This window comes from Rutidosis leptorrhynchoides, unplaced genomic scaffold (genome assembly GCF_046630445.1).
Source record: "Rutidosis leptorrhynchoides isolate AG116_Rl617_1_P2 unplaced genomic scaffold, CSIRO_AGI_Rlap_v1 contig17, whole genome shotgun sequence".
NCBI lineage: Eukaryota > Viridiplantae > Streptophyta > Magnoliopsida > Asterales > Asteraceae > Rutidosis > Rutidosis leptorrhynchoides.
Window position 1 is genome coordinate 104,459 of NW_027266418.1, and position 27,237 is coordinate 131,695.

Sequence of the window (27,237 nt, forward strand, 5' to 3'; positions counted from 1 at the left end):
GATTTATCAATCTATCGTTGATTTGCAATCGAGTCGGTGGAGCAAGAAATCGACGACAGAAACAATATGAATGTGACGATAAAGACAAAAAAAAAAAACTAAGTTTACGGTTCAACACATCGGACCCATTAGTATAACTATATTATGCCAACAAATCCAAACTCGGTCTACTTTCAAACCGCTCTGATTCTGAAACCATTCCTTATCCGGCCGAAATAGTGATAAGTGATAACAAAAAAACAAAAAACAAAAAAAAAAAAAATTAATCAAGAAAATGGAAGGCGGTATTAATGAGCGGTCTCTTTATGGGGTCACAAAAGTGTGGCTTCCAAGTGTTCACACTTCATAGTCCACTAAATATTTCCTGAATGACTGATAAAGACAAACAATGGAGCCTGACAGTCTTCTTAAATTCTGTGTTCAAATGGTTTCAACGCGCTGTCTTCTTCATAGTCTTTCTCTCATATTTTCTCTCTGTCTCTCTCTCCTTCAAGTTTCAATCTTTTTGGTTAACAGTTGGGACTCCATTTGATTTTCTTTTCAGTTTGGATGTGGCTGCATACAATGAGGTTTCTTCTTCTGCAAACTATCTTTCTTTGCCTATTATCTGTTTGTGTAAATGTCAGTAGTGTCTCTGCTTTGACTGCTGATGGGACTACTTTATTGGCTCTCAAGAGGCATTGGACATCTGTGCCATCTTCTATTGCTTCAAGCTGGAATGCCCAAGATTCTACTCCGTGTGATTGGGTTGGTGTTGAATGCGACAATAACCGACGCCATGTTGTCTCTTTAAACATCTCCGATCTTTCGATTTCTGGCCAATTGGGACCTGAAATCGGTAACCTTAGACAGCTAAGTACCATTGACTTGAGTTATAATAGTTTCTCTGGCGTCATACCTGCAAAGTTAAGTAATTGTAGTTTGATTCAGAACTTGTATCTGTCTGGCAACCAGTTCATGGGTGTAATACCTAGTAGCTTGAAGAAGCTTCAGAACTTAGTCTCCTTTGATTTGTCCTATAATTCCTTGGAAGGCGAAATACCAGATTGGTTGTCTGAATTACCAAACCTGGAAGAAATTAATTTTTGTTTTAACAATTTAAACGGCTCAATTCCTAGCAATATTGGTAATTTGACCAGCTTGGTGACGTTGTCTCTGTATAATAATCAGTTGTCTGGAGTTGTTCCTGAGTCGATAGGGAATTGTAGGAATCTGCAATACCTGTATTTGAGTAACAACCAACTGGTCGGTTCATTGTCGGTTAGTGTCAATAATCTTGAAAACCTTGTTGGATTGTATCTCGGGCATAATAACCTCGAGGGTAGCATTTCTTTTGGTTCGAGCAATTGCAAGAGTTTGACTATTTTGGATCTTTCGTTCAATCAGTTTGTTGGGAGTCTTCCTGACAGTTTGGGAAACTGCAGTAAATTAGAAACCTTAGCCGTCTTGCATAGTAACTTGACAGGTACGATTCCCTCCTCCCTTGGACTTCTAACAATCCTTCAGAATCTTGACTTGTCGGAAAATCAGTTGTCTGGGACAATTCCTCCTGAATTAGGCAAGTGTAAACACATGGAAAAATTAAACTTGTACGAAAATAAGCTCGAGGGAGAAATTCCTATTGAATTGGGCACGTTAAGCAAGTTAAAGGAATTGAAGTTATTCACCAACAATTTAACTGGCGAAATCCCAATTGGCATTTGGAAGATTCAGAGCCTTGAAACTATCCTGGTATATGAGAATCATCTTTCTGGGGAGCTTCCTTTGGAGATGACTGAACTCAGGCATCTGGAAAACATTTCGTTGTTTACTAACCATTTCTCCGGTGTCATACCTCAGAATTTGGGAATCAACAGCCGTTTAGTGCAGCTGGATTTTACTTCTAACAACTTCACCGGAGTGATTCCACCAAATCTTTGCTTTGGAAAGAAATTAAGAGTACTGATTTTGGGTGACAACCAACTTCATGGAAGCATACCATCCGATGTCGGTAAGTGTCCAACTCTCTGGAGATTAAAACTGCAGAGAAATAACCTCAGTGGCGCTCTTCCAGAATTTTCAGCAAATCCACACCTTGATCACATGGAAATCAATGGAAACAACATAAATGGGCCAATTCCATCGAGTTTGGGTAACTGTCACAATATCTCTTGGATTAATCTATCTTCAAACAGAATTACAGGATCGATTCCCTCAGAGCTTGGCAATCTTGGAAATCTCGTGTATTTGAATCTTTCACACAATAATTTGCAGGGTTCTTTACCATCAGAGCTATCAAACTGTTCCCAGTTAGACAAGTTTGATGTTGGGTTCAATTCATTAAATGGTTCGATCCCGTCGAGCTTACAGAAGTGGTCAAGGTTATCTACTTTGATTTTAAGAGAAAACCGTTTTAGTGGTGGTATCCCGGCGTTCTTCTCGGAATTCGAAATGCTTTTGGAGCTACAAATTGGTGGGAATTTGCTCGGAGGTATGATTCCATCGTCAATTGGAATGCTGCAGAACCTGAATTATGCATTGAACCTCAGCAACAATGGATTGTCCGGTCGAATTCCTCGAGAGTTGGGAAAATTGGTGAAGCTAGAGCAACTGGATGTATCAATGAACAATCTAACTGGTTCGTTATCAGCGGTTGATGATATTCCTTCATTGATTGCAGTCAACATCTCATACAATTCATTCAGTGGTCCAATACCTGAGTCACTGATGAAGTTTGTCGACAGTTCCCCTTCTTCATTCTTGGGTAATCCAAACCTCTGTCTCCCATCTTGCACGAGAAACTGCAATATCAAGTCTTGTCCACGGAAATCAAGCAGCAGCCATCCAAAAATGAAAATTCTAACTGCAATCCTAGGATCTTTGCTATTTACTTTGTTTCTCGTTATTGCTGTTTCTTGTATATCCCTTTCTCGCAGAAGACACCATCTAGCTGAAATACCGTTCAAGGGGCCCATCAATCCTGTTTCGGAAAGTGATGGACGCAACTGAAAATTTCAAAGACAAGTACATCGTAGGGAAAGGCGCCCATGGAATCGTTTACAAAGCCAGTTTGGGTCCTACTAATCATTTTGCTGTCAAAAAACTTCAATTCAGCAGTCATAAAGGGAACAAAGCAATGGTTGCAGAACTGGAAACCATTGGAAAAGTCAGGCATCGAAATCTGGTCAAAGTTGAAGACTTTTGGGTGAGAAAAGACTGCGGCTTGATCTTGTACAGGTTCATGGAATATGGAAGCCTTTGCGATGTTTTGCATGGAATGAAATCACATTCAACTATTGGATGGAGTGTCCGGTTTAAGATTGCTATTGGAATTGCTCATGGATTAGCTTACCTCCATTATGACTGTGACCCTGTAATCGTGCATCGTGACATCAAAACCGGAGAACATACTTTTAGACTCTGATATGGAGCCTCATATTTCTGATTTGGTATTGCTAAGCTCGTGGGCCCATCTAATCCATCCACACTGTCTGTCTCCGTTGCAGGGACGATTGGATATATTGCTCCTGGTAAGTTTTGCTCTTTTGAGTGGCACTGGATGTCTTTTCTTTTGTAGACATATGTGTAATGCAGTTAGTCCTTATATTTGTGCATGAATTCGATAATGATTCTTTTTATATTTATAACGTCCAAAATTGGTCCTTTTTGAGAGAGTAACTGTACCCTGTACTTTTTGTGAATGAATTTTGTGTTGTGCAGAAAATGCATTTACGACGACGACCAACAAGGAATCTGATGTGTATAGTTATGGTGTCGTTTTGCTTGAGCTCATCACCAGAAAGAAGGCAGTGGGCCCATATTTGAAGGAGGAAACCAATATTGTTGGATGGGTTCAGTCAGTGTGGAGCAACAAAGAGGACATAAACGGTGTCATTGATCCGAGTCTTGAGCCAGAGCTCTGGACTCAGAAATCAGAGAAAATGTGATAGAGGTGCTTTCGTTGGCCCTGAGATGTACTGAAAGGGAACCAAGCAAGAGACCGACAATGAGAGATGTTGTTCGACAACTCAGTAGTACAAACATAACTTCTAGCAGCGACAATGGTAGATGTCATTCCGATTTGCTGTAAGTAAATAATTAATTAAGCTAACCTTAGCTAGTTAATCAGCTACAAGTGCTTTCATTTAAGTCTATGTTTTAGTGTAGTGATGATGTTCATTAGTTCAAATATGCTGGACACTGCTTGTGTTGTAACCATAAAATGAAACACTCTTTGTACTCGAATTTCAGCAGATTAATGAGAAGCAGTTCACTAGTTTTGTAGTATGTAACTGTCAAAGTTCTTGGGAAAAAGATTGGATTCTACTTCCTGAGTACCAAAGGGTTCTCTGGAAATTATTGATCTCGCGAGTGATTATTTCATGATCAGGTTCACCAGTTGTATATAACAAACTCTTACTGCACAAAGTTGATGTATGAAAATCATGAGCTTTATCTACATTGTTGTATAACCGTCTATCTACTGATTCTTCTCACCGATTCTCCATCTATCAAGACCTCCTCTTCGGGGCCACTTTCCAATTGAATCCCCAAAAATTATTTGATCCTCCGTGAAAAAATGGTGGGGATCGACAAGAGAGGTAAAACATTATCTTTGCCATGAGTAACCATATGTTTGGGACAGATGACAAACCTTCCCATGTCAGAATGTCTTAAAGCCTTGCCAAAGTCCCTAATTCCAAGTCGTCGTCCTTTTTTAAAATGTTATTTGACAGCTATGCCCTCCATTTTTTTAGTATAGAAGTCGAAAAAATGATGGTGGTATTGTAAATATACGCAAAACAAAAGGACAAGTCCTAAAATTCCTTGGTTCTTTCTTCATCTCACCAGTTTCCCCTCTCTTCCGTCTCTTTCCCGATTTGCACTCTTGTTCCTCAAGCTGCATTTTATACTTCAAATGCTCTTTCCTTCTATTTGGTGAGCCTCCAAAGCCCTCAGACCGAGCCAAACAAGTTAGATTGCCGCCAATTTCACTGGACGATCACAGCAGGGCTCTGGTATACTGAGAGAAGAGATCTTATATACACTTCTTTGGGTAGATTCCCTCAATATTTTGGTTTGTTTCCAGCATTGTCATGATTTGGCCTGTGCTATAATTCTGATGAGTATAGTTTTCCTTTTTTGTGCCAGGCTGTTGTCCTCGACCAAGGTCTTGAAATTGATCTTGTGATGGACTTACAAAAGCATCTTGAAGATCTTAATCAATACTGTACTTAGACAGCGGCTAATTAAAGGTGCACTTTTCTGACCATAATCTTTCTTGCCTGCCACTATTTTTTCTTGGCATAGTTTTTCTAGTCATATGGGCTGTCCTGTAATTGTGTTTTTTGGGACTATTTTCGTAGGTTTCTATAGCTTGGATATCAGAGTATAACTACTAGAACGTGGAGTAATATTTAATCTTCAAAAAGCATTTCAGTAGACAGGGTTTCTAAGCTGGGGGCTTTTCAATTGCTCCCCTACTTTGTTTGGTCTGCCTCCACCACATCCATTTTCTATTAGTAGAGAGTAGAGAACTTTGCTTTTAGAGCTTTTAGCTTTGAACGTCTGATTTGACTGGTTAGGTATTGTAATTTTTTATTTTTTTTATAATAGAGGACGAACTGAGAATATTTTACTGTTTGTTCTACTATATATTTGTGCTAGTTTTTTCTTATTTGTTCTATTGTTGCTGTTTAAATTTTGCTTTTATTTGTTTCATAGGTTTGGACTTATGATGAGATTAATGAGTATGGTTTTGTTCAATCGCTTTTTGGCATGATGCGAGCTCTCTTCTCCCTTGACTCGGATGCATATAACTTTGCCATTATTACGTTCTTTTGAGGTAGACTTTATTATTGAAATGTAGCTTGCAAAATTATATGCACTTACTATGACCTCTGACTAGTTTTCTTTGTTTTTTGGTCAATTCTCAGAAACAGAGGAAATCCGAACTGAATTTTTTCCTTTTATGCCTTTAGCCTGAGCTCCTATCTATACTTTCTTGTCTCGAAGAACTCTCTAAGGCTCCAGGTAATATATTTGTGGGATTCGACTCTTATCTTTTTTCACATTTTGATCCCATTGAATGGAATCTCTCCATCTCTATGTTCTAAGTTGATTTCTCATCTGCCCAGAATTCTTTCTTCTTGTAGGTTTCGGATAGCCGAGCTGATTACAACACTGCTGTTGGCCGACAGCAGCCCAGGTTAACATCAATTAGTTCTCTACTCAATGGTGTAACAGTTTCTATTGAAAGGGCATCTGAGGAGAAATCATTATTACTTAATAAGGTAGCAAGGCTGCCTACACTCATAAATGAATCATGACTGTTCGGATTTCTTGTTGACAGTAGTGAAAAATGCAGATTTTGGTGAGGAATAGTGTAGAAAGTGGGTTTTCAAAAGGGTTTTGTGTTTGGTTTGGTTTTGGCTTTATAGTTTATGTGTTTGGATGAATTTAAGTGTTGTTTGTGGTAGATTTCTGTAGTTTAATGCAAGCAAAAACGAAATTAAACTTAACAGAGAAGAGTTTTCAGAGCAACAAAAGCTCTCCAACATATGAGCTTCTTCTTCTTCTTCTTGATATAAAGCATATAAAATACATCAATAGCTTAGATGATTGACAAGTTTTTAATCAAATGATCCATAATTAGACAACAATCATGGATACTACAACACACCAAATTCCTATTTCATGAAGGCAATCAAAATAGGCAGCTTAAAAACCAGTTTAACGTGTTAAAAACTCCATTCTCTGTATCCAGCTTTAACAGAGCAAATTGGTCCTCGCGAAAATACAAAAGTGGCAGAATGGTCCCTGAATTTTACGACAGTCCACCCCAGTCCCTGCGTCCCTAGCTTCAAGCAGCATTCTGGCTTCGAAACTCAGCATTCTCGCCACACTCTTCTTCATCAACAAACATCATTCCTGGATCCTCGAAACAAACCCTTCCAACAATGACTAGTTTCTTATTTACATTAATCATGTTGGTTTTGCCATAAGAAACTATGCAGATTCGAGATATAAATGAACTGCCGAGACAGGAAGTGGACGAGATAATTAATTAAGATGTTTGTTCGCTAAGATTATGTTTCCTCCTCTGACGATCTCCAGAAAAGGTAGTCTCTTTGCCTTTTACCATTATTCTTATTATTAATAATAAAGTCATTGTGCTTGGAATGAATCTATTACTGAAGGTGCTTTGGGATATTTTTCCCTTTTTATTTGCAGGAGATACATTGCAATGGTAGAAATGTGCCAGGTAGTTGGCAACAGAGATCGGCTGATTACACTACTTCTTGCACTTGCCGACCATGTGCTAAATGTGATCCTCATCCATTTCCAGGATAGGCAAGTAAAAACACCTCCTCTCTCTTTCTCGTTGGATGTGCATTCATGGATGGCGATTATCATATTATTCTTTCTTTTGTTTTGGCAGTTCTATTGCGTCCACCGGAACTGTCAGAAGAATTATATATGGCAACAACTCTGATTCAGGAGAGGATGTATCCTCATTATGTGGAAAGTTGCTAGCTACCGACCTTGGAAAGACTCGAACTATTGTCCGATGTATGTTTTTTCTTCCCTATTTTTTCTTCGTCTTTTTTTTTCGCATTTCTTTCGATCTTCATTCACTCAGTTTCATTTGTCTTGTCAGGATAAAGTCGGTTATATATAGTCTTAAAGTGTTTCGGAGACTGGTGACTTCTCTAAAAGAACTAGCTATCCAAAAGCTATCATAAGATTTTTCGAATGTGTTTGTATCTTACATTACAATACTGCTTTAACGTTCTACTCTGGAGAAAAAATGTATGTTAAATTTGTTGTAAAATGAAGAAGCAGAGTAAATACAATTTTGAGATTTTATTTCAAAAATTGATATTCAACTGTACAATCAGCTCGGAAGCGGTTCGTATAGTTGCTTTCCATTCTTACACAAAATATATGAGCCAAGTCAGTCGGTCTGGTATTTCATTCCAAGTTATCAAATGAACGACGGAAGTACATTTCACATAATGGAAAATTTGGCCACCACAGTTCCCAGTTCACAAATGTTCTTTCCACCCACAAAGACATTTTCACCCGACTCCTCAAGCTGCTCCCCAACTTTCACCTCCTAAAACACATGAAAATTCGATAACGAAAGAAAGAAAATAGGTGAATTAATGGCACAATAAACAGGCTATAATATAATAAGTGAATCCCAGAGAATAAACTCGCCACGCCGCTCATCACCACCACCACAGTCGCCGACTCCTCTCTTCTGCCGTCGAACCACAACCATCTTCTTCTTCCATTATTATCCAGATCTGGTTCCAGATCTTCAACTTCATCTCCGTCATCACATCATCTCTCTCACAGCACCTCCAATATCAGGTTGCACCAGTACTTGAAGTAATTTGATAGAAACTTTTAGAAAAAAAACATACACTGAACTGAACATATAAAAATATAATTGAAAAAGGCCAACAACTTGATTTCTAAAGAAAAATGGACCCTTTTTCTTTTCTCAACAGTATTCGTCATTGATCTGTTTCATCTTGCTGAATCTTTAATTAAGCTTAGGTCGCCTTTCCCTCCTCCCTCCAGTCGACGGACGTGCAAGATCCATAAGGAATGATGCAAGATCCATAATGAAATAATTCATTATGGATCTTGCACGTCCGTCGACTGGAGGGAGGAGGGAAATCATCGTTGCGTTGTTTGTTGGGTTGGTGGTAGAATTAGTATGATCAGATGGATTTACGTCCATCGACGTCAGGAGGGAGGATGTAAATCTGATTTGTGTTGACAGTTCGGGTTGTTGGCTCGGTGATAGAACTGGTAGCGGATTGTCTGATATAGTATATATTTTAGTGATTAGGTGTATGAATGCAAGATGCATGTTGGAAAAGAAAGGAAAGAAGATTAATCATGCAAGATGCATAAAGCATTTCTTTTTTCCTTTAGGATTTTTCTAACTAGTGCAATATTGCACTCAATAAACATTTAATATACAATTATGGAAAATTCATAAATATTTATGAAAAAAATTATATATTTTATTTAAATTTCATCCATAGTTTTTTTTGGAAGATCAATTTGATATAGTTTTTTTTTTGAAGATCAATTTGATCAATATATAACTATTCATGATATATAATATTTTCAAAAATTTGATTAAATTTTTTTATTTTTCATAAATATTTACGAATTTTTCGAAAAAAAAGAAAAACGGTAAAGGAAAAAAAGAAATGCTTCATGCATTTTGCATGATTAATCTTCTTTCCTTTCTTTCCAACATGCATCTTGCTCCAAAAAGCCTACAGCTCGGAACTGTTTTAATAAACCTAAAAGTCGCAAAGGTAAGGTCTCTACGAGCCTACAACTCGTAATATCTCTAACAATTCTACAAGCCTACAACTCAGAATGGCTTCAATAATCTTACGTTGATTGCAGCCGACCTAGAACGATTACAAGCAGGGAATAACCGAAAATGCAATCGGTTCGGTTTTTGTTCCGGTTCGGTTTGTGCCCATCCCTAATTAGTAGTACGTAGTATTTTCTTCTACAGACACCGCCACACGGCCTCAACGTCGACCGTCGTCATCGAATTACCAGTCGCCTTCAACGTCGCGCTCGCTCTATCCATTTATTCGACGAGATTCCGACACGGTGAGCTCTCTGTGTGATTTGAGAGAAAGAAATTGATGTTTGCGTCGCTTTCACTGAATGTATATTTGTATTGAATCTTTATTTTTGTAGTAATTGATAGAGGGAATGGACCCAATAATGGAATACAATGAGGAGGAGGAAGAGCTACAAGATGAACAACAATCAGTTGAAATTGCTCGAGGGGGACCTGTTTATGCCCCCAATTTCGTTGGTCCTCTCACTAGCGTTTCTCAATTTCGGTCTGATGTTTTGCTCCAACTTCAGGTATCTAAAGATTCTTCTGCATACATGATATTTGATTGATTCATACTTCTTTACTACTAAGTATTATTCTTACTTTTTTTTTCCTCTTCTTTCACAGAGTTTGGAAGCTCAATTGTGTTTCGATTCACCGCATTCCTCTGACATTGACCAAGATGTCTCGTATGTATTATTGATATATGATATGATTATATTAGTCATCTCTTTGAGACCCTGATTTATAGAAATTGCCTGATGGATTGGTTGCAGGGTAGATGATCTTAAAATCATTGCAGACGTGGACTTAGTACACATGGCTTTGAAGGAAGCTCTCAAGGACGGGGTATTACTTCTAGTTTGGTTTCTTCTTTAATATTTTCCCTCTTTTCGATCCATACCTAAACATTGTATCTTTATTTTAGGATGAAGAGAACCTTCAACCGTCTTTACAGCTTTCAGAAGACAAATCCAGAAAATTCAGGTTTGTATCCAGACCTTTTTCACATCAAACATCACTGTGTCAGACTCAGTTCACATTTATACTTAAAATTTGTTAGTTGTGTTATGGAATGTCATGTAGATTTCTGCAGCTTTTCATTTTCTATTTTTTGCTGTCTTACTTGAGTTATGAAAAAGATCCAAATACTTCTTTTAGATATATTTACGATATACTTTGTATATTCAGGAAACAATTGCTATCTAAACATTGTTTGATACAAATAGGTCTTGTTCGAGAAGCACAAAAAGAAGAAAAGGGCCAAGCAACCATATTGATGAAGTATGCTCTCTATGTTCTTTATTCTTGATTTTTTCTTTCGGCAGCTAATGTAGTTCCTTTCTAATATATTTAAAACCAACGTACTGTTAGTACTAGATGCTTTAAGTTTGGACGATGCATTGTTCAAAGGAGTGGTATTACTTCTGGCACTATTTTGGTCTTATTGCAATTATCATTTCATTTTGTGAATGAACAATTCCTCTATACCTAAAGAGACTGATATTAAAGCGAAAAGATGGTTAAAATAGTGAGCCAAATATTCGGATAACCTGTTCAGAATTCATAGAGTAAAGTCTTTCTTGGTTACTATACTTTCCCAGTTTGGCATGATTGTCTGAAGCTTGCTTCCAAGTTATATGTGTACTTCTCTGAGTAAACCAAAACCATTTATGTTCACACTACTAATAATGTCTTCACCTGTTAAGGTTTTTACCATAGTTTTCTCTGCGCTGCAGAGTTTTCAATTTTGATATGTTTGAATGTCTTTATCTGACTATTTTATTTGATAAAACAACCATCAGGGAGATTACATGGGAAAAGTAAAGGAACTCGCAGAAATCAAGCAAAAGCAAGATGACGACAAAGCAGCAGCGAAATTGCATTCTGTCAGGTTTGCTCATTTGTCTTATGCTTTGGAATATTGCAAGATATTTCACATTGCTTTGATATTAAATTGTCTCTACCTTTTCTTCAGTGCTAACTGCAAGACAAGCAAAGGTGACCCTCCATCCTGTGAGGCAAATCAATGGATGAAATCATTGAGGTTTACAAATTCGACAAGCAAGGTTTGCTCATACCTAATCTGTTTTTTTTTTTCTTTTTCTTTCTTTTCTCAATCCAGCTTACGCAAGCCCTTAAAACTGAGATCGCAACAATACTAGCCTACCCATAATTTGTCTGTGAAACTCTTCTACTGGTACAGCTATTGAGTTCTTGACAAGAAAATTTAGACCAAATTACTTACTTCTCTCATTACCTTCTGCTGAAACCCTATGCAAATTTCTTCTTGCTGCTTTATGTGATTTGCAATTATTCTGTATATAGTTGCAAACTTATTGTTTTTTCATGCTTTTTTGGGTCCTACCCCTTACCGAAAGTAGCCAGTGAAGTCGTTGCCCATGCAAGAGCACAGAACGGTGTCGTATCCAGAAGTGGTTCTTTGCGTGGAGCTTTATCATACGAAACGCAAATGGGTCAAGGTATGGTGTTTTCTAGTCTTTCGCATTGCTGAAATTATTTACACGCAATATTTCTCTTAAAACAATTTCATCATTATGGCTTTTCGCTTTTCGTTCTCAATAGACCCAAGAGCTCGTGGTTCTTGGATGTCAAACCTTGGCAGAGTTAAGGGACAAGATCTATTGTTTGAAAGACCAGGTGATGCACAAAGCTGGACAGCATGATCCTTCTGGATATTTCTTAATTGAAGTAAGATCTGCATTCTCTTTTAGCTTAAAGTTTTTTTTAGGAGAAATGATTGCCTAAATACTGACAGAATGAAATTCATTCTCTAGAATGCATTCTACAATGATTTTAGGGATCCCTCTGCAATAGACTATAGTGAACCTATACGTTATTGGCTTAGAAACTGTAAGGATGAAGCGCTCAAGAAATGGGAGTGGATCAACATGGGCAAGCTGCAAAGAAAGCAGGAAGCAGTTGTGGGCGATGTAGGTTCCTCGGATTTGCCTAGGTTCAAAACTTTGGAGATGCACCGTACCAAGTTTTCTGATTTAAGTTTCCGACTTGGTGCTGGATATCTGTATTGTCACCAGGTAACCTTTATAAAAACATGTTATAATCCATATGATGAAAAAATCTCAGCTTTCATGAGATTCTGAAAATGGCGCGTGTCTGTGTTACAGGGAGCGTGTGAGCATGTGATTGTGATTAGAGATATGAGGATGATTCATCCGGGGGATTCACAAAACCGAGAGGCTTATCCAATCCTGACATTTCAACTTAAAGTTGTTATCCGGAAATGTAATGTTTGTAAAATTTACAGAGCGAAAAAGGTTACGGTGGATGACAAGTGGAGCCCGGAGAATCCTTGCTACTTGTGTGATTATTGTTATTCCCTTCTCCATTCCGACGATGGCCAGCCTTATATTGAATATGTACATGATTAGTGGATTTTGAAATAGATAGATTTTTGTTGTTAATTCTTTCTTTCTAGAGGAAGTCAAAAACCATTCTGAAAAGGATAAAAAGAAAAGAATGAAGTCAAATTCAAGTTTTTGGTTCTTAAGTAGTTTTTGCCTAAGGTTTGATATGTGATGTCAATTGTCAAGAAGTAAGAAGAAGTATAAATATATCCTTTGTGTTCAGCCATTAGATGTTAAACCCCTTCTGCCTTGCGTAACGATTCGTAAAATCAAGTCCAGTAAGCGACAGCTAGCATAGTTCTTTGATCGTCGCTCACGAACAGTCACTAATTGGTTATTAGATACCATTTGATTCCTCTTAATTCTTTTCTTGAAACAACTATATATACATACAGATTTATATAAATACATACATTAGCAAATTAAGTTTTTTAAGAAATTACGTAGCCGTCTCTCACTTGGTTATAACGTGAGCCAATTCAATATCAGTTTCTATTTATGGTGCTCGTTACAGAAAATTTTCACATGCTACCATGCTGTAAATGGATAGTTATTAACATGCATATGTTGCAAATCACAATCATTCCCTAATTAGCAATATGATATTTCACATGCTCACAAAATGTTATCACGATTTTTTTTTACATGATAGAATCTTGTGCCCGTACAACACAATTTCTTTTTCTCAGAAGACGAAACTTCAATTTCAACAGTCATATCTTGTCTTTCACAAGAGTGACTATATATAACTAGTGATATAACTAGTGTCAATAATAATGATGCAATTTGACTGTCAGTTAATTTGTCTTTCTGACCACATATTCCAATTATTTATCGTCTCATATCTCACATCTATTCTCAATTGAATCCATTTTCTTTTCATGTTCATTATTTCATGGGTTCAAATTATAATTCGATAGATACATGGAATGTACCTACAAGCAAATGATTCCCAGTTTCATGGACCTTTACTTCCCATCTGTTTCCATTCTTTTAGGTTTCGTGCTCTTCATTTCGACGGCAATTAAAATATGCTGGAGCCGACGCAAATCAACTTCCGGTCTACCTCCAGGCCCTAGGATGCTCCCCGTAATAGGAAATATGCATGCCCTGGTAAGTGGTTCCTTCGTGCATTAACGGCTTCGAGAATTGGCTTTGATTTACGGGCCCTTGATGCACCTTAAGCTTGGTGAAGTTAGCCATATGATTATATCCTCACCGGAAGTCGCAAAAGAAGTGATGAAAACCCATGACTTGAATACCTGCTCAAGGCCTAGAAATATTTCTGCAACAGACTTACTTTACGACTGTACGGACATTGTATTTTCCCCATATGGAGACTATTGGAGACAGCTGAGGAAGATATGCACGGTGGAGCTCTTCAGTGCAAAACGTGTTCACTTCTTCCAACACATCAGGGAAGAGTCGGTGTCGGACCTCATTAAATCCATTTCTTCCGAGGCAGGGTCGTTGATCAATTTAAGCAAGATGTTATTTTCTTTGTCGTCTAATGTCACCTCGAGGGCATCATTTGGAATGGAGTGTGAGGATCAAGGGGCATTTGAATCAGTAACCAAGGAAGTCGTAGAGGCTACGTCAGGTTTCAATATTGCTGAATTTTTCCCATCCGTAAAAATGCTTCAATGGATTAGTGGGACGACCTATAAGTTAAAGAGGATTCATCAAGAAATGGATAGGATACTTCAGAACATAATTGATAAACATATGCTGAGGAAACGAGCTGGTGATCATCTGGTTGAAATTACACAAGATATCGTTGATGTCCTTTTAAATATTAGAGAACACGAAAACCTTGAATTGCCTTTGACAATTGACAACATCAAAGCAATTATTATGGTTAGTATACATTCTCTTCCCAACTCCATTTTCCTTCTTACATGTTCATATGCAGCACGATTGGTCTGATTATGCTTTCACTACAAGTATATCAGCTATTGAGTCCTCTCTCACTTACAGTTCATAGGGACAATAGAGTATTTGCTTCCAACTTTTTTACAAAATCTGCAAAATAGTACGTTCCAGAGTATTTTTCGTCCAGAAATTCGTTTTTATATTGGTTCCATTGAGTATTAATTTTTATTCTAAGCAGTCTGAATATGCATCATTGGATACGCCTTTTTGCAGGACCTTTTCATTGCAGGGACAGAGACATCCTCAACCACTTTAGAATGGGCCATGTCTGAGCTAATGAGATATCCTAGATCTATGAAAATGGCACAAGAAGAAGTCAGGTGGGTGTTCAATGGTCAAGGAAACGTCAGCAAATCAGGACTTCATCAACTAGAATACTTGAAGTTGGTTATCAAGGAGACTCTCAGATTACACCCTCCTCTCCCATTGTTGCTCCCGAGGGAATGCGAGGAGAGATAAGAAATTAACGGATACGAAGTACCCGCCAAGTCCAAAGTCATTGTTAATGCTTGGGCAATCGGGAGAGATCCTAGGCACTGGACGGAACCTGAGAGTTTCTCCCCGGAGAGGTTCATGGATAGTCCGATTGATTACAGAGGTAGACATTTGGAATTTATCCCATTTGGTACAGGAAGGAGAATTTGCCCAGGAATTTCTTTTGGTTTGGCTGCTGTTGAGCTTTCTCTTGCAAAGTTGCTCTACCATTTTGATTGGAAGCTTCCGAGTGGAATAAACCATGAAAATCTGGACATGGAGGAGAAATTTGGGGCAGCGGTCGGAAGAAAGAGAGATCTTTACTTGATTCCTGTTCCTTATCATCCCCTGGAAGTTTAATGAGCTCTGTAAGTAATAGTCCTTGGAGAAGATTCAACTGAACACATTTTATACCGCCAGGATCAGAATCTTAAGCTTGTGAATTGATTATACAGTATATTTTTGTGTTCGTTTGCTGTTTCCGAACTATGGGAAGAAATATGTTTGTGTTCAGCTGCAACACTTTGATTACTGATTAGTTAGCTAACTTAAGAATCTTTTTCTGATGTACTTTCACCATCTCAAATTAGATGTAAATTTTTTAGTTTTTACATAGATTGTGACACACCTCTCGCGATCTTCCTCCTGACCTTTAAGGGCGGGAGATCACTCGTTAGCTTGTTTTGCAAGCATGAGAGCTTATAAGGAAGATGCTCACTACCATATCCCTCCGTCCCAAAATGCATGTCACTGTTTGTTTGCAAAAGTGATATATATTTTGGGAGAGAGGTAGTACTATTCTCAAAGAATATGCTAGCTACAAGTTCTTCATTCGAAAAAGGATGCGGAAGCCATTTCCTGACTTAGCAGTGGAATCTGCAAGGCAACAAATGCAGCTACTGCCAAATGAGCAGACAACGGTTTCTTCGGCACCAAGCAAGAAAAATATGTCTGAATCAAACTACAATTACTTAAGCGCTAAAGGAATTATGTTTAGTCACCTAGTGTTGTAATTAAACCAAACATATCATTTTTGTTGATCTTGAGAGCTCAAGACTTATCAATCCTCCATCGATTTTTATCCAATTAAGTCACACATAAACAAGAAAATCAACGACTGAAACAAAATAGTTGAGACTATAAAGACAAAATTGAGTTTACAGTTGACCCCATCGGACCCATTGGAATAACGATAGAGGATGTTATGGGTTAAAAAGCTCTCACAGATCCACAGTAAAAATAACTGTTCATACCTTTTAGAAAACAAGACCCAATTCACTGTAAATGTACTGTTCAATGGCTTAGGGCTCTTAGATTTCCAGTTTCCCTTGGTGTTCATTGGATTTGCTTTTCTATCCTTTGATGTATGTAGGTGGACCAATATACACCAAAACCTTTCTTTAATCACTCAGATATTAATAAAAAAAAGATATTAATTCATCTGAGACTCTCAGCCATAAATTTATTCTCCAATTTTCACGTTGCAGAATACTACTCCAAGCCAATGATCTCTGTTTTTCTGATCTCTAATTAAAACCTCAAAACTCAAGCAGGTTAGTAGATCCTTTCATTTTTGTAATCCTAATGGATGTTTTAATCACTATGCCAGTTAATTTAATTGTGGTTATATGATTTCTGTTTTGTGGTGTGCCGTAGAGGGTATGGATGATTATTTGAAGGGGAACGAAAATGCACAAAGGTATCAGCGGTTCATTTCTCTTCCTTTTGTTAGGGTTTATGATATTTTAGTTATCATTTATGTTATTTATTTTACTTAAAATTTCTTTGTATGTATATGATGTACAGGCTCTTCATTTGGAAAGGGTTAGCAAAAGAATTTCAGAGATGGCTCTTCATCGGGCAAGGGTTAGCTAAAGCATTTTAGAGATCGTAGCTTCGGCCTCAGAGATAGGAGTATGTGTTAGCGAATTTGACTCTTACTTGCAAGAAAAAACAGGTTGTTTCTTCTGTTTAATACACCTATATGCATCTAATTGAATGTGATGGAGATTTTAAGATTTATATTCTGTGAAGCTATGCTTGTCATGCCTGCAAAACATATTTTTTTCCTAATGCTATTGTTTGTGAATATGCTGAGACAAGTTCTTTTGCTTTCTACAGCTATGGGTATTCCAAGGAGAGTTTTGTCTGGTCCTTGATATTAGCTGTTGGCATTTTTTGCCTTGAATTGGCTGCAATAATCATTAATGGAGTTCAGAATTTATGGACATCGCATGTAATTTACTGAGTGAATTTCTCTGGAAATGTACTTGAATGTCATAGATATCTATGCTTTTCTATGTTTGGTAAATACTATTGTTGCTGATTGAACGTTTTTATCAGGCCCCTGTAAAAATTCAATTGGCTGCTTTGGTAATCGGTGGTTCATTTTTCATTGAAGGTACTCGTGCTTTCGCATTTTAGAAATATTCAATATTATTTCCATCTCAAAATAGTTGTCTATTTTAACAATACAAATGTTGGAGTTAGGCAAGCTTCTCATAATTGTGATTATCACATAGTTCCATATTATTTGAATGCTTAATTTTGCAGGACAAAAGTATTTACCATGTATTCATTTGAAGAAAGTTCTGACGATTGAAGAAATGTAATGTCGTTCAGTTACAATTAAGGAAATATAACGTGATTCCTCCATGTTAGATTCGTGTTCTTTAGTAGTTACCTCCCAAATAGATCTCTTTAGCATTGTTTTGTTCGTAATATTCTTTCCGGACACTTGATATACACTACCACTGACCAGTTTTCCCTTTTTTTTCTTGAATGAGGTCTTATTTTCAGCCCTAAGTTGTATAGTTCTGTAGAGCTTATGAGTTATGGCTTCCTTTTTATAGCTTATTTAGATTTTACTTTCAGTTTTGAGATTTGGCTTGCGTTGTTTTGTTGAAAACTCTGCTAAATTATTATACAGTTAACATTTGTTGGATGAACTGTATATTTTAAGTTACTAGGTTCCCATTAGTTGTATAGATGCTTAATTAGAATGTTTGGATGAGGAAACTAACTTGCGAAGTGCAATCAGTCATGAATTGTTCAGTTAAGTCTTTGAGGCTTATGTTTTCACGAATTCTCACTAACGTGATGTAATCCAATATTTTCGACTCCATAACATTGATGCTAAGTGCAATTCGATTGTCACATGATTTCTTATGTTTGCAGCTTCCACCAGAATGTTTAAACTTTAAGGTTCACATATGAAGATGACCACGTCGTTGCCATCACGATCGAAAGTAATCCATCAGGTAACCTATTAACTTTCGATTAATTTCTTCGCAGCTTATTTATATTCTTTTCATGAAATTGAAAGATGAGATGGCCATTAGTGTTTGATTTATTTTTTGTGGATTACTGTCTCTGGACTTTGTATTAACATAATGCACTTAAATTTTGTTGGGGAATTCTCCAGCGAAGACAAGAGGGTCATGCAGAGTCATTTGTTTGTTCTTCTAAAATTTCTTATTTATCTCATCTTGCAGCGAGCTATTGGGAAAGTCATGCAGAGTCAAAGTCTAATGAAGATGTACAAAGATTATTTTCTGTCTTTGCGATATTTTTCCTATTTGTAGCTCTTGTCCTGATTATTTCGGAATTAATTTTGAGTGTGTATTTGTGTTCACAACACTTTGATAAATTATTAAACTTAGCTTGCACAATCGCTTTTAGTTTTAGTTTGGTTTTATTAGAAGTCATATTCTTCTTTGTGAAAGTAAAACGCTCCAAAATTGGCAAGTATATTTAGAGTATGATTTTTTTAGCCACTGGTACATAATTCGTCTATAGTCGTTTAGACTACATCATCTACGTAAGAGTTATTTACATATTTATGGATTAATTAAATCATGTAGACAGAATATGTGGTTATTTTGGATTGGTGGAGAGAAATAGGGAGATCGAGTTCATAGTTCACCGTCCCGTTTCAAACAACAGGACTGTAGCGCACCCCGTCTACGTAACCAAAACGGTCAAAGCTATCACAGCACGTGGCTTGCCACGGTCAGAACGCCTAGTTACTTGTATATGTCTACATTAAGTCGGTAAATTCAAACTCGATCTAATTTCGGAGCAAGTCTGATTTTGAAACCATATTCCTCGATCCTCATCCACCCGAAAATAAGTAAATATACTCCATCAACCATAGTGATAGGCACAACACAAGCACGCTCAATTAGAAAATGGAAGTAGACATTTTAAGGAACAGTCGCTATAGATACCACAAACGAACCACTAAGTGTGGTATCCATGTCTTCACACTTTATGGTCTACTGTGTATTCCCTAATGTTTGATAAAGACAAACCATGGAACCTGACTGGGACACGCACCTCACAATATAGAGACACACACACATGTTAATGTTGTAATAACAAAGGAATGCATTCTTCTTCTTAAATTCTGTATTTAAATGCTTTTCAACTTGTTGTCTTCTTTATACTCTCCTTCAAATTTCCATCTTTTTTTTGGTTTAGAGTTGGGACTTCACAGTTCTAACAAGCAAGTCAGTCACAGTGACTCCAAAAGAACTTTTCAAGCAGGTACAGTACCCTCTCACTCCTTACTATGTATGCTCAATGTCAAGGCCGACTTAACCCTTAGCTCATAAAGATGATTGTTTAGGGCTAAAAAGATAAAGTTTATATGTACAATGTAATGGGAAAAAAAATTATTACTGAATCATCCAAATTAAATAAATTAAACTTAATATTACATAAATCTATAATATAAATTATTTTTTAGAGTATCAACTGTATAAATATTTTATATAGTATTCTTTTTGAACGGATTATATAGTATTCTTGTACTAAGATAATACCATTGTTTTAGAGAAGAACAAACGTTTAAATATGATAATTTTTTATTTATATAAAAAAGGATAATTTTTAATCATATTTTAACTTCATTTGTAATAGGGTCAAGGTCGAATGCTTTTAAATACTACCTCAGTTTCAAAATACATTATGTTTTGTATTTTTAGATTCATCCAAATGAACATGTATTTAGTTAATAATCTTCGTACATACATGTTCACTTGGATGAAGATGAATTAAAAATACAAAACATATTGTATTTTGAGATGGAGGGAGTATAAGAATTAATTTCCAAATATACAGGGACTGACAATTGGTCTATTATTCCAAAACAAACAGACCCATGGTTGACAACTCCATTTATTTTCTTTTCAGCTTGGATGTGTCTGCATACAATGAGGTTTCTTCTTTTGCAAGCTATCTTGCTTTGCCTATTATCTGTTTGTGTAAATGTCAGTAGTGTCTCTGCTTTGACTACTGATGGGACTATTTTGTTGGCTCTCAAGAGGCACTGGACATCTGTGCCATCTTCCATTGCTTCAAGCTGGAATGCCTCAGATTCAACACCTTGCCATTGGGTTGGTGTTCAATGTGACAATAAGCGACGTCACGTTGTCTCTTTAAACCTCTCCGATCATTTGATTTCTGGCCAAATGGGACCTGAAATTGGAAACCTTAGACAGCTAAGTACCCTTGACTTGAGCTATAATAGCTTCTCTGGCATCATACCTGCAGAGTTAAGTAATTGTAGTTTGATTCAGTACTTGTATCTGGATCATAACAATTTAAACGGTTCAATTCCTTGTAACTTGAAGAAGCTTCAGAACTTAGTCTCCTTTGATTTGTCCTCTAATTCCTTGGAAGGGGAAATACCAAATTGGTTATCTGAATTACCAAACCTGGAAGATATTATTTTTTATTTTAACAATTTCAATGGTTCAATTCCTAGCAATATTGGTAATTTGACCAGCATGGTGACGTTGTCTCTGTATAATAATCAGTTGTCTGGAGTTATTCCTGAGTCGATAGGGAATTGTAGGAATCTGCAAAACCTGTTTTTGAATGACAACCAACTGGTCGGTTCCTTGCCAGTAAGTCTCAATAATCTCGAAAATCTTGTTCAATTGTATCTCGGCTATAATAATCTCGAAGGCCGGATTTCTTTTGGTTCGAGCAGTTGCAGGAATTTGACTACTTTGGATCTCGGGTTCAATCAATTTTTTGGGAGTCTTCCCGACAGTTTGGGAAACTGCAGCAACTTAAATACCTTGAACTTCGTGGATAACAACTTGACAGGTACAATTCCCTCCTCGCTTGGTCTTCTAACGATGCTTCAGTATCTTGACTTATCTGAAAATCAGTTGTCTGGGATGATTCCACCTGAATTGGGCAAGTGTAAGCAGATGGAAACATTAGACTTGTATGAAAATAAGCTCGAGGGAGAAATTCCAAGTGAATTGGGTACTTTGAGCAAGTTAAAGGAATTGAAGCTATTCACCAACAATTTAACTGGCGAAATCCCAATTAGCATTTGGAAGATTCGGAGCCTTGAAACTATCCTAGTATATGAGAATCACCTTTCCGGGGAGCTTCCTTTGGAGATGACTGAACTCAGGCATCTGAAAAACATTTCATTGTTTACCAACCATTTCTCCGGTGTCATACCTCAGAATTTGGGAATCAACAGCAGTTTAGAGGAGCTGGATTTCATTTCTAACAAATTCACTGGTGAGATTCCGGCGAGTCTTTGCTTTGGAAAAAAATTAAGATTTTTGAATTTGGGTGACAATCAACTTCATGGAAGCATACCACCCGATATTGGTAAGTGTCCAATTCTCCGGAGATTAAAACTTCAGAGAAATATCCTCACTGGCGCTCTTCCAGAATTTGCAGCAACTCCACACCTTGATCACATGGAAATCAATGGAAACGAAATTAGTGGACCAATTCCATCGAGTTTGGGAAATTGTAACAATATCTCTTGGATTGATCTATCTTCAAACAGGATTACAGGAATGATTCCCTCGGAGCTTGGCAATCTAGGAAATCTCATGTATTTGAATCTTTCACACAATCGTTTGCAGGGTTCTTTACCATTGGAGCTATCAAATTGTTCCCAACTAGACAAGTTTGATGTTGGGTTCAATTCATTGAACGGTTCAATCCCGTTGAACTTACGAAAGTGGAAAAGGTTATCTACTTTGATTTTAAGAGAAAACCGTTTTAGTGGTGGTGTTCCAGCTTTCTTCTCGGAATTGGAAATGCTTTTGGAGCTACAAATTGGTGGGAATCTGCTCGGAGGTACGATTCCATCGTCAATTGGAATGCTGCAGAACCTGAATTATGCATTGAACCTCAGCAACAATGGATTGATTGGTCAAATTCCTCGGGAGATGGGGAATTTGGTGAAGCTAGAGCAACTGGATGTATCCATGAACAATCTAACTGGATCGTTATCAGCCGTTGATGATATTCCTTCATTGGTCGCAATCAACATCTCATACAATTCCTTCACCGGTCCAATACCCGAATTACTAAGAAAGTTTGTCGACACGTCCCCTTCTTCATTCTTGGGTAATCCTAACCTGTGTCTCCCATCTTGCCCTGGAAACTGCAATATCAAGCCTTGTCCACAGAAATCAAGTAGCAGCCATCGAAAACTGAAAATTCTAATTGCAATCCTAGGATCTTTGCTATTTACTTTGTTTCTTGTTATCGCTGCTTCTTGTGTGTTGCTTTCTCGCAGAAGCCATCATCATGCGGAAGTTTCCATTCAAGGGGGCCCATCAATCCTCTTTCGGAAAGTGATGGACGCAACTGAAAATTTCAAAGACAAGTACGTTGTAGGGAAAGGCGCCCATGGAATAGTTTACAAAGCCAGTTTGGGTCCTAACAATCATTTTGCTGTGAAAAAGATTCTATTCAGCGGTCATAAAGGAGGGAGCAAATCAATGGCTGCAGAATTGGAGACTATCGGAAAAGTCCGACATCGGAATCTTGTCAAAGTTGAAGACTTTTGGGTGAGAAAGGACTGTGGCTTAATCTTGTACAGGTTCATGGAAAATGGGAGCCTTTCTGATGTTTTGTACGGGAAGAATGCACACTCAACTATTGAATGGAGTGTTCGGTATAACATTGCTATTGGCATTGCACATGGATTAGCATACCTCCACTGTGACTGCGATCCTATAATCGTGCATCGTGACATCAAACCAGAGAACATACTTTTAGATTCTGATATGGAACCTCATATTTCTGACTTTGGTATTGCTAAGCTTGTGGGCCCGTCGAATCCTTCCACATCATCTGTGTCAATTGTTGGGACGATCGGGTACATCGCTCCTGGTAAGTTTATATATCATTTTGCATTATACAATTGTGTTTTAGAAACTATTGGAAATCGTTTTGTTTATAACTGTTTGATATTTTGGCCTTGTGACAGAAAATGCATTGTCAACGACAACAAGCATGGAGTCAGATGTGTATAGTTATGGAGTGGTTTTGCTTGAGCTCATCACTAGGAAGAAGGCAGTGGGCCCATTTTTGAAGGCGGAAACAGATATTGTTGGATGGGTTCGATCAGTCTGGAGCAATAAAGGAGACATGACTGAGATCATTGACCCAAGTCTTAAGCCAGAGCTTCTGGATTCAGATATCCGAGAAAGAGTAATGGACTTGCTTTCGTTGGCTCTAAGATGTACTGAAAGGGAGCCGAGCAAGAGACCGACAATGAGAGATATTGTCCGACAACTAGTTGCTACAAACATCACTTCTAAAACCGGCAAAGAGAGATGTCCTTCCTATTGACTCATTAGGGAAATGATTTAAGACAGACTTTCAAGGAGTTGCTTTCAAATCGCAGCCAAGAATATTACTCCTGTAAATTAATTAATTAAGTTAACCTTATCTACAAACGTAATAGCTTCTATGTGTTGGTCTATGTTTTAGTTTAATGATGTCATGTTCTGTAGCTCAAAAGTGTTGGACTGCTGGTGTTGCAAACATGAATCACTAATGATGAAACTCTATTTGTACTCGATTTCCAGTTGATGAATGAGAAGAGAACCAGTTCAGTAGTTCCTCATTTGCTCTCTCTAATTTTCTTGTCGACAAAAAAATCGGTTAAAAAGTGTGATGTTTTAAGAATTACTCTGGTTCAATTGGCCCATTAGGTTCGGTTTTAGAATAAAAATGTTATTCTGAAATATCTCAAGGAGAACTATTGTCGATTTCTGAGAATTGAAAAATACAGTGGCGGTGGCTACCATGCAACATATCTTCTGGTGGCATATACACTATTCTTAGAAAGATTCCACAGGGTAACATTGTAGACGATGGTTGTTTAGCGAACCCAGCCACTCTACAGGTGATTGAAAGTCTAATGGCATCAGTTGGAAGCAAGAAGGATCCTAAGAAAAAAAGAAGTCCGTCGAAACTCAAATTTGTTAAAGCAGTGGCTGATCAAAACCTGTCGAAGCTAGGAAAATTTCTGGAGCCAGTGGCTGAGAAGGACTCAAATGAAGAAAGTAAAGAAGATGAGGACTGCGGTGAAACACCTTTAAAACAAGAAGAGCTGTTTTTTGAAACGAAAAGGAGTCAAATTGAGCCTGGTTCTAAAATGAGGGACTCCATCGTAAACTGGGGAAAACTCGAGGTCCACGCTGACCTAAAACAACCAGTTGGCGGTACAATTTATGAAATTGGCGGGAAAATCATGAAATTTACGCAACCGTGATGTCTTGCAAAGGACTTCACGGAAATAAGAAAAAGCTTGACGGAAACGTCAAAGCCTTTTCGATCGACAAAGGAATTGACGGCAAATTGATTGGAATTGACGGAAACCTAAAGGATACTGACAGATCCCCAAATGCAGTTGACGATATTTACAAAATATTTGATGGAGACGGAAGCAATTGATCGAACCCCTAATTTGAAAGAATTTGGGAGTTAGGTCGAAAGCGGAAGTCGCAAATCTTTATTGATGAAATTGACGGATCAAACTAAAGAAATTGACGGTGAAACTTCAGGGCTTCTACTCCGGCAACAGAATGCTACTCTCCGAAGTCCTCAATTTGGTATAAATTTACTCTTCTTTCTAGTTCGTATGTTCTGTTAAACCCTAAATTGCTAGTTTTAAGCCTGTAGTAGAATTTAGGATGCCTTGATAATATAAAATAAGGTAAGAATTAAGCATGACTTATCGTTCTGTGTGATATGCTTAGTTGCTTACTGAGTTCATCCATTAGACTAGCAAAATTAAGAATATCTGGATTTTAGTTAGCTTCTGTAGTGGGTTGATTATGATAGGATGTAATCAGTAGCTGTTATGGAAGATTGGAAAAATTCATGAACTCAACGATGGAAACGTATCCGTGAAACGAAGTTTACTTCAAGTGCAAGTTCACAGATACCTAGTACGTGTTCGATGAAATGCTGTGTGAAGACTTCTCAATTCCAGAGGTACAGATCACGCACCTTCCTGGAAGCTTAACAAGGATTATTACCGTTTGCTCTTTTCCTTCCCAAAATGGTATAACATGGTTACTTTACGAATGAGAAAAAGCCATCTGTCAAGGGCTGATAGGGTAGAATTCCATTAAGTTTGAAATTGTTTTAGTATTTAAACTTGCATTGTAAGAATCATTCTTTTTTTCAATGAAAATTGCAGGAAATATGAAATATTCAGCTATCCTTTTTGTGCTCGTATTTTTCGTTCCGTTTTCGTGCAAAGAGGAAATTTACTGTTTTTGGTGCTAGGGAATCAAAAGAGCATTGGTCTCATTACCTTCTTAGTGAAAAACTACTCTATTGCAACTGTTAATGGTAGCAATGGTACTCGTTTCCCAAACCATGTTTTTCCATAGTATTAGTCGATTAAATAAAACCCATCTTTATCCAAAACCAAATATTGGAAAAAACAATATTCGAAATTAGTCTACTTTTTTTCTTTATGCGATGTGAAAGATTTTGAGTTTTATTGTGAGTGTCGGTTGGCATAAGTCATGACAACTTACATGCACACAATATTTATATTTTAAAAGATTATTCTGTAAATATTTATCCATTGTATAGCTATCTCGATGGTTTCTCATACATTAATTAAAAATAAAATATGATCTCAATTCCCACACTAGTAATTTGGTTGTTCTTTATAGAAAAATATGTCTCTGCTGCTTAGCATTTTAGCTTGAGGAATATTATTTTGTCACCTTGTTTGTTTTGAACTTTTAAACCAAATTAAACGTATTAGCTCCATGACGGTTAGGTGCGAGATATATTTGGGGAGACCAAAAATTCAAAATAAACATATTATTTTTGTTGATATAGAGAGCTCAAGACTTATCAATCTTTTGGCGATTTTCAAAACGAGACATGTAAAGCTAGAAATAGACGACTGAAACAATATGAAAGTGACGATAAACACAAAAGAAAAGAAAAATAAAAATTATATTTACAATTGACCCATCATCGGACCCATTACTATATTTCTATATCGAGTCAGTAAATTCAAAATCGGTTTAATTTGAGACAAAGTCTGAACTGAAAACAAAATTCCTCAATCCTCATCCACCCGAAAATAAGTAAATTTTCAAACAACCATGGTGATACTGATAGCCACAACACAATGTGCTAAAATTTGGTGATACTCTGCACATTCACTTAGAAAATGGAAGTCGTTATACTATTAAGGAGCGGTCTCTTTATAGGTACCACAAACAAACCTCAAAGTATGGTTTCCAAGTGTTCACGCTTCATAGTCCACTCACTGTATATCCTGAATAAAGACAAACAATGGAGATCGACAGAGACACGCATAGTAAATAACGCACACACATGTTAAATGTTGTAACAATAAAAGAAGGCAATCTTCTTCTTCTTCTTCTTCTTAAATTATGTATTTTAAACGCTTTTCGACTCGTTGTCTTCTTCATACTCTTTCATAAACTCTCTCTGTCTTAAAATTTCAATCTTTTTGGGTTAGAGTTGGGACTTCACAGTTGTAAGTAATCTTTTTGGGTTAGAAAGGCAGTCGCTCTAATGTAATGAAAAAAAAAATTGTATACCATCCAAATTAATAAATTAAACCCAAAATTATATAAATTTATGACAAATATTGATTTTTTTGAGCAGTATAACATATAAATATTTTATACAGCGTTATGCTTGTGTTAATGCATAGTTACTTTTTTAATTAGTATAAATGTACAAATATTTTATAACTTATTTGATCCAAACTAGAAACATGTTTAT

The 27,237-nt window shown here is 37.1% G+C and overlaps 2 protein-coding genes and 2 pseudogenes across 2 annotated transcripts; all 4 read left to right on the plus strand.

Moving 5' to 3' along the window:
- The first annotated feature begins 564 nt into the window (after positions 1-564).
- On the plus strand, positions 565-7,332 carry LOC139881538 (uncharacterized; annotated as a pseudogene).
- A 2,421-nt stretch (positions 7,333-9,753) lies between these two features.
- Positions 9,754-12,783, plus strand: LOC139881539 (snRNA-activating protein complex subunit-like). Its single transcript, XM_071865992.1, has 12 exons — positions 9,754-9,900; positions 9,998-10,059; positions 10,147-10,219; positions 10,299-10,357; positions 10,562-10,654; positions 10,995-11,079; positions 11,176-11,264; positions 11,349-11,439; positions 11,755-11,853; positions 11,957-12,082; positions 12,169-12,429; positions 12,520-12,783. Exons 1-12 carry the CDS (start codon positions 9,754-9,756, stop codon positions 12,781-12,783), a joined length of 1,449 nt encoding a protein of 482 aa, XP_071722093.1.
- A 900-nt stretch (positions 12,784-13,683) lies between these two features.
- On the plus strand, positions 13,684-15,525 carry LOC139881540 (desmethyl-deoxy-podophyllotoxin synthase-like; annotated as a pseudogene).
- Positions 15,526-16,007: 482 nt separating this feature from the next.
- Positions 16,008-23,793, plus strand: LOC139881541 (uncharacterized). Its single transcript, XM_071865994.1, has 7 exons — positions 16,008-16,174; positions 16,972-17,031; positions 17,287-17,401; positions 17,509-17,566; positions 19,648-19,713; positions 20,362-23,331; positions 23,429-23,793. Exons 1-7 carry the CDS (start codon positions 16,008-16,010, stop codon positions 23,791-23,793), a joined length of 3,801 nt encoding a protein of 1,266 aa, XP_071722095.1.
- The last annotated feature ends 3,444 nt before the right edge of the window (positions 23,794-27,237 follow it).

What these genes read in the sequence shown, in the direction of transcription:
- LOC139881539 (XM_071865992.1), top strand. Translation starts at nt 9,754, where the DNA reads ATGGAATACAATGAGGAGGAGGAAGAGCTACAAGATGAACAACAATCA. An exon ending in TTACAAATTCGACAAGCAAG is followed by an intron (nt 11,440 to 11,754) that starts GTTTGCTCATAC and finishes TACCGAAAGTAG; the next exon opens with CCAGTGAAGTCGTTGCCCAT. An exon ending in CGAAACGCAAATGGGTCAAG is followed by an intron (nt 11,854 to 11,956) that starts GTATGGTGTTTT and finishes CGTTCTCAATAG; the next exon opens with ACCCAAGAGCTCGTGGTTCT.
- LOC139881541 (XM_071865994.1), top strand. Translation starts at nt 16,008, where the DNA reads ATGCGGAAGCCATTTCCTGACTTAGCAGTGGAATCTGCAAGGCAACAA. An exon ending in TGGTTCATTTTTCATTGAAG is followed by an intron (nt 17,567 to 19,647) that starts GTACTCGTGCTT and finishes TTTTTGGTTTAG; the next exon opens with AGTTGGGACTTCACAGTTCT. An exon ending in GATCGGGTACATCGCTCCTG is followed by an intron (nt 23,332 to 23,428) that starts GTAAGTTTATAT and finishes GCCTTGTGACAG; the next exon opens with AAAATGCATTGTCAACGACA.